The 7,761-nt window shown below is 40.0% G+C and overlaps 1 protein-coding gene across 50 annotated transcripts in view; it reads right to left on the bottom strand.

Moving 5' to 3' along the window:
• Positions 1-7,761, bottom strand: part of LOC110533415 (disks large homolog 2) — a 317,171-nt gene that overhangs the window by 47,403 nt on the left and 262,007 nt on the right. For 30 of the 50 annotated variants that reach the window (XR_016483586.1, XR_016483585.1, XR_016483588.1 and 27 more), the window contains 4 exons: positions 3,857-4,026; positions 3,340-3,476; positions 2,458-2,602; positions 1,646-1,817 (listed from right to left, as the gene is read on the bottom strand). Coding sequence is in view for 44 of the 50 variants with exons in the window: in XM_036989771.2 (XP_036845666.2) it covers positions 1,646-1,817; positions 2,458-2,602; positions 3,340-3,476; positions 3,857-4,026 (624 nt within the window). In the remaining 6 variants the exon portion in view is untranslated. The remainder of the gene's footprint in view (positions 1-1,645; positions 1,818-2,457; positions 2,603-3,339; positions 3,477-3,856; positions 4,027-7,761) is intronic. The other 20 variants (XR_016483590.1, XM_036989775.2, XM_090185975.1 and 17 more) reach the window with 1 other exon arrangement.

Below are 7,761 nucleotides of genomic sequence, written 5' to 3'. Positions count from 1 at the left end.
TGAAGAGTGACTTAATTTTCATTCTTCAATAATGCAATAGAGCAACACGTCTTGACTTTGATCAACCAATGATGTGTTGGATACCACCCACATACGTTTTCTTGACACCCCCTCATTATCATATTGGAGCAAGAAATACAAAAATAAATAAATGAAGTCAATATAAATGAATAAATTAATAAGGGCTAATAATTATTTATCTATTTATGTGTGCATTCATTCATCCATGTATTTATTTATCTATGTATGTGTGAATGTATTTATTTATCTATTTATGTGTGAATGTATTTATTTATCTATTTATGTGTGAATGTATTTATTTATCTATTTATGTGTGAATGTATTTATTTATCTATTTATGTGTGAATGTATTTATTTATTCATGTATTTATCTATTTACGTCTGCATTTATTTATGGCAGGTTTGGTTCTCTATAAGCTAGCAGGGTTGGGGTCAATTTGAATTGAAGTTAGTCAATTCAGGAAGTAAACTGCAATTACTATTCAATAATTGAAAAAAAAAAATTCATATCACTTCCTCAATTGACTGACTTCAATTCAAATTGACCCCAACCCTGTTAACTAGTGGGGCCACCCTCTGAATTAAAGTCCAGTGTGCTTTCTATCTCAAACCATCTATTAAATTCTCAACTGTATGAATCTTTGAACTAGAACACAATACTACAATATTTTTTTTTATTTAAAGATGCAAAACTGTGCAGATTAAAACATATATTGAAATGATTTGGCACTATAGTATTTATGCATTCTGTTTAATTTCTCAAACATATCAAGAAGACAAATTCGATTGATGTGGTACAGTAGGAAGTTCTTAAATTAACCTGCAGTTGTCCTAGTTCGTCTTGTAGTGATCAAGACTGTCTTTCTGTTCTAGAACGCTGATGACAGGTTTGAAACATATTTTCTCCATAAGGACTGCTAAGTCATTTTGTGTTGCTCTGAATTTGCCTGGGCATTCGGCCAATCAAAACGCAGCCTGGATGTCGCTTGGAGTAACACGTCTGCCATGCGTCAGGGACAAAATGCTGATCCATACAGTGGCCAGCAGGAGAATACGACATCACCACAAGCCTCATCACTATATTACTCCAGCATAACACTCCACTTCTCTCCTTTAGTAGAAACTTTAGTGGAAAATCTATTAACTGTTACCCAGAAATGATTTGATATTAAGATAAAAACACTTCCATTGGACCGTTAAATTGAATAAATTATTCAGATCCGTAATAATCTGGCCCATTTTCACATACATTATATTATTAGATTCAAAGAGCAAGCTTAAAAACCTACAGCAAGGTGGAAAAGATGCACACACTGACCATGCCACCCTTCAGCATATATTCTGTCTCTACAAAGTAGCGCCAGATTAAAAACAGTGCAACAAGACAACACAGTTGAACAACAGGACTCCCAAGTGCAAAACACAGAGCACAGGATGAAAACAGCAGGGACTAAGGAGGTGGGAAGGGAGGTTGGGGCAGGAGGACAAATCCCCAAAGCAATCAATGCCAACACAACTTGTAACGTCATTTAAGATTGCTTTTGAGTTTCCATAGAACATGGGGTGGGGTGACGAGGCTCTACCTGTAATACTACTGCTGTCTGGTAGGAAGGGATGTAATTACCGTAAGAAGGAAAAACCATCCAACCTGTTAATGTCCTCTTCCCCGAGTAAGTGTTTTTGGAGGGGGGAGTACCTTCCAGGAGAGATGGGCATGGGGGGAAGACTGCACTTGTACTCCAGAGTGCCGTTGTTGCCCCCGGAAGATATATGATTTTCCATTGCTGGAGAGAATGCTGGAAAGAAAACAGTTGTGTACATTGCTCGTCAGACTTCAACATTCAGTTATTGACTACACGTATCAATCAACCAATCACTTAATGAAATATATATAATTTAGAGGCTCACACATTTAGAGGCTCACACAATGTTGGCACATTGGCATAATACATTATATAAAAACACAATAGAAATATGACTAAATCCAATGCTTTGGCATTCAAATGTACATGACACTATGCACTCAAAAACAATCACTACACACATCACATTCAAATTGAGACTCTATCTAAACTCAGGGATGATACTAAAGAGTTGAACAAACATGCTGCATCAGAGTGAAACGAAACATTCATTTGCAAAGTGAAAGATTACTGCCCTGATCTAGAACAGTAGAGGTTACTCATACAGGTTTAATCTGCCATTTAAGTGTTGGTCTCTTGTACACTATTCGGACTACAAACTAAAATTGTCTCTCTACAGGTGGGGAACTAGGGTAAAGTTGCCACTAGGCGGTGATCTTGGGTCAGTTTTGCACTGCCCCCCACTTAAGGTCAGGATGGGGGAAGGGGAAGCTGATCCTAGATCTGCTGCTGGTGGAAACTTCACGCCGGAGCACGGGTGGGTAGAGCGGTGAAAAAGAGGTGACAAACTCACAGTGCGTGATATCAGGTGGCCCATAGGGATCTGATAAGTAAACACTGGTGGGCTTGCCCACCTTCAGGTACACAACGTCAGAAGTGTTCTTCAGTATGGCTACAGCCTCCTCGTGGGAGACCTCTTCCAGAGTGTAGTTGTTCACCTGTTGGGGTGGAGAGAGCATGGAGAAAATCACAGGTTAAACCTCGTATTCCACTCCTGACATGCCAGACCGACATCATGCTACTTGGTGCTGCCAAATGCAGATTACGATGGCTGTGGTCCTCCGGAGCTGGAGGCAGCAGGAAGGTAGCTAGATGAATTAACCTGCAGTTAAGCAACTCACTCTTCTGAAAAAGGGTGTGTTGCAACAACATAATACCTTTGTGTATTACTGTGAAATAATTATACTGTATAACAACCTTCATAACACATTTATTAAACATTCTTAATAAGGATATTAAAAATAAAAGTCTCATTAAATAACTTTAAAAATATATATATATATTATACAACATAAATGTATATTTTATTGTATACAACCTTCTGAAACACTATTCACTCCTCCGTTGTACAATGTTGGCAGGTAGCCTAGCGGTTAGGAGTGTTGGGCCAGTAACCAAAATCGCTGCTTCGAATCCCCGGCCCAACTAGGTGAAAAATCTGTCAATGTGTCCCTGAGCTAGGCACTTAATCCTAGTTGCTTTGGATAGGAGCGTCTGCTAAATGGCTAAAATATAAATAAATAAATCACTATTCTATTTTGAAAACCCTTATGAATGATGTTGAATACATCTGTTATGAAGGTTTACAACGCTTTCACAGTACAGTATGTTAGTGGTCCACCTATGCGGTATGAGGACAGGGCAGGGTAGGGGTAGTGAAGCTGCAGTAACTTACCATAAGCAGCCGGTCTCCAACCTGCAAGCGCTGGTCCTTCTGTGCTGCACCTCCATCTATGATCTTAGTGACAAAGATGCTGTTGTCCCCCGGGATGTGCTGATTGCCCACCCCTCCTGCGATGCTGAAGCCCAGCCCTGATGAGAAATAGGGTGGAGGTTGAAAAAGAATGTGTTGTGGCCCAGGGTGGTTTAGTGGTGTAGGCTGCTGCCTCCAGATCACAAGCACAAGCCACAAGTATCAGCAAGTTACACTTTACAGACAACTGTAGCGCTAGAAAGTAGATTTGAAGCGTAAGAAGATGGTTCAGCAAAGAGAACCTTGTGTTTTTGCTGCTTCACTGATGTGCCGCTTCTGCGGCCAGTGTAGCAAGTTAAATTGATTTCAGTGGGTTTGTCTCAATTCCTGCCAACAGAAGTGGGTACAAAACCCCCAATGATAAAATACTGAACAAAACAAAGAATATTGGATGTGCATGGTTATAGATAGACAAACAAAGGAAAGGGAGTTTAGTAACCTTTTGGTCCTTTGATGAGTTTGATTTCAATGACAGTTTCCAGCATGGGTCTCCTCCGGCGAACGTACAGCCTGACGATAGAGCCAGCCACCTTCAGGGCCTCCACTGCCTTACTGTGGGACACCTCAGACACGTCGGCATCATTCACCCGCAGGATGCAGTCATTCACTCTGCAAGGAAGGAAGAGGATGGGAACATGAGTGCAAACCTGGGAAACAGTATTTGTGTGTGAGCGTGCGTGTGTGAGTGTGTGTGGCAGGGGGCCCCTGCTGCAGTGTTAGCCTTTGACCCAGTGAAGAGAGGCCACAAATATCCATGTCCCCGCGTTTAAGGCCAGAACTCTCCTGAGGCGCATTGTAAGGGACCAGCTGGGATCCTATGCACACACACACACACACACACACACACACACACACACACACACACACACACACACACACACACACACACACACACACACACACACACACACACTCAAGCAGAGCGAGAGATTCTGCCTATTTACACATGTATAATAGCTGTGTTTTTATCCTCAGAATGAAGCCTTGGTCAGCAGTGAGTTTTGTTAGTTTGCAGAAAGTACACTATATGCATTTCCAGTACAATGCCCAAAGTTGAATGTCTGATTATTATACAGCTGTTTAACTACTGAACAGTTGGGGTGTATTCATTAGCACACACCCCAGCAAAGCAAAACGTTTGCACCATATGCTTCATAAAAAGGTATTTCATTCTGAACTAAAAATATAATTGTCCGTGTCCAAAATATGTCTTTCCTACTGCTTACTAAAACTACAGGTAACTGACAAAATAAAGGAAGCACTTAAGTAAATGAGAGTTCTGGCAGCTCTGTTATGGTGTGGGGTGCATTTTCCTGGCATGGTCAAGTTCCACTCAACCCCTTAGAAGACAAGGTGAACACCAATAAATGCACAATAAATGTCATTCTGAGGGATGTCATTCAATAAATGTCATTCTGAGGGATCACCTCCAACCTATGGTGAATCATTTCTATCCTGATGGGAGTGGGCTCTTCCAGGATGCCCTCTTCCACAGGGCACGAGTGGTCACTGAATGGTTTGATGAGCATGAAAATTACATAAACCATATGCCATGGCCGTCTCAGTCACCAGATCTCAACCCAATTGAACACTTATAGGAGATTCTGGAGCGGCGCCTGAGACAGCGATTTCCACCACCATCAACAAAACACCAAATTATGGAATTTATCGTGGAAGAATGGTGTCGCATCCCTCCAATAGAGGAGTTGTAAAGAAAACAGAGTTGTAAAGAAAACGCCATATCTCAGACTGGCTAATAAAAAGAAAAGATTAACATGGGCAAAATAACACAGACATTGGATAGACGAACTCTACCTAGAAGGTCAGAATCCTGGATTCTCTTCACTGTTGACGTTGAGACTGGTGTTTTGCGGGTACTATTTAATGAAGCTGCCAGTTGAGGACTTGTGAGGTGTTTGTTTCTCAAACTAGACACTCTAATGTACTTGTGCTCTTGCTCAGTTGTGCACCGGGGCCTTCCACTCCTCTTTCTATTCTGGTTAGTGCCAGTTTGCCCTGTTCTGTGAAGGGAGTAGTACACCACGTTGTACGAGATCTTCAGTTTCTTGGCAATTTCTCGCATGGAATAGCTTTCATTTCTCAGAACAAAGTTTTTTGTTTCTGGCCATTATGAGCCTGTAATCGAACCCACAAATGCTGATGTTCCAGATACTCAACTAGTCTAAAGAAGGCCAGTTTTAATGCTTCTTTAATCAGAACAACAGTTTTCAGCTGTGCTAACATAATTAAATAGGGGTTTTCTAATGATCAATTAGCCTTTTAAAATGATAAACTTGGATTAGCTAACACAATGTGCCATTGGAACACAGGAGTGATGGTTTCTGATAATGGGCCTCTGTATGCCTATGTAGATATTCCATAAAAAAAATCTGCTGTTTCCAGCTACCAATAGTAATTTACAAAAATGTCTACACTGTATTTCTGATCAATTTGATGTTATTTTAATGGACAATTTTTAAAAATTTTCTAAGGACATTTCTAAGTGACCCCAAACTTTTGAACGGTAGTGTATATATAATTTATAAGTCCAAAAATGGATGTAGCAACTACAGATTGCCCCTTTAAGTCTAAAAGCCACACTTTTATTTCATAGGCTGGGATTTGCACTATGCAGCTGTTGCAAGAGTGCATTTTTCACTGGCTGTCCCCTGGTTAGAAAAACAATGACTGAAAGGTAGATTCAACTTCTTGAATTCAACCATTATTGGTTTCAAATAGATATTTAGATTTGTTAACAGCCATCCACAACAACCACAATCCGTGAGGCGCAAATAGCTAAATGAGAGAGCAGCAGTGTGATTCACATCAATGCGCTATGTAGATATCAATAATAAGTTATATTCGTATCACCGTAGACTACACCACTGCTGTCATCCTTACCTCCAAGCGTTTATTGAAATTGGATAATCTTTGGATGCCGACAGCAGTCACACCATTGGAAGACATAGTTTGGACTGTAGCCTACAAAAGCCTATTCTTGCTCCTTTCCCGTGATCCATCAAACACATTTGGTGTGTCATTATAGTGGTCTCTGACTTGTGGTCAGACTCGCTCAGGTGTAACAAACTTAAACTTGCGCCTTTTTTCAATGCTGCTTTGAATGTCATTGAGAAAACAGAGAAGTGTCAAATATTTTTTATCGCAAACATCCTTTCTGAATTTCAAAGTCATCCTCGAAGTAATCATCTAGTTTTTCAAAAGTATCTGTAATCTGATTACAATATTTTTGCTGGTAACGGATTACAGTTACTGTTTTTTTGTAATCCCTTACATCAAATCAAATGTTATTGGTCACATACACATGGTTAGCAGATGTTAATTTGAGTGTAGCGAAATGCTTGTGCTTCTAGTTCCAACAGTGCAGTAATATCTAACAAGTAATCTAACAATTCCCAACAACTACCTAATACACACAAATCTGAAGGGGTGAATGAAAATATGAACATAAAAGTATATGGATGGGCGATGGCCGAGCGGCATAGGCAAGGTGCAGTAAATGGTATAAAATACAGTATATACATTTGATATGAGTAATGTAAGAAATATAAACATTATTAAAGTGGCATTATTTAAAGTGGCATTGTTTAAAGTGCCTAGTGATCCATTTATTAAAATGTCCAGAAATTGGGTCTCAATACAGTATATACATGTGATATGAGTAATATAAGTAATGTAAGATATGTAGACATTATTAAAGTGGCATTACTTAGATTACATGTAATCCGTTACTCCTCAACTCTGATAAAACATTTTATTCCCCCCCCCCCCCACACAAAAAAAAGATTGCACGATTGCCCCTACCACATCCATTGATTGTCAGCTAGAGGTTGCTAAAGATAACTGGTGTTTGTAGCGGCTGGTTAAAGAAAACGGAAGCATGGATGATAGTTTCTCTTGGCCCATAGACTACTTTCAGGTTGCGGAATCATCGAACATCAAGTTGTCAAATCCTGAACTTCCCTTTTAGTTTCTGTTATCTTGCTAACGAAGTGGTTCTCTAAGCATCCCAAAAGTCTTAAGTTTTGTAGAGTGCTCCCAGAGAAAAGCGTTTGAGTATTTCCTATTTACATTCAGCTACAACGTAAGAGCAACAATGTGCTTAGAATAAGTAATGTTATGCTACATTCCCCGGACTGTGCAGTGAATAAATTACCACAAGAGGAGAAGTGTGCCTGACTATAATACTTAAACAGTGTCAAAACCCATTGTGTCTTTGAGACGGTAGGCCTTTCCCACTAATGCATTAGTCCCTGTGCACATCTTAGAAAACAAAACATTCATTGGACACGCCAGTGTGATTTATCCAAAGCTGAGCAGAGCTCC

The sequence above is a fragment of the Oncorhynchus mykiss genome, chromosome 10, assembly GCF_057628025.1.
Source record: "Oncorhynchus mykiss isolate SJ-2025 chromosome 10, ASM5762802v1, whole genome shotgun sequence".
NCBI lineage: Eukaryota > Metazoa > Chordata > Actinopteri > Salmoniformes > Salmonidae > Oncorhynchus > Oncorhynchus mykiss.
Note: the sequence above shows the minus strand (reverse complement) of the source record. Positions and strands in the feature narration are given on the sequence as shown.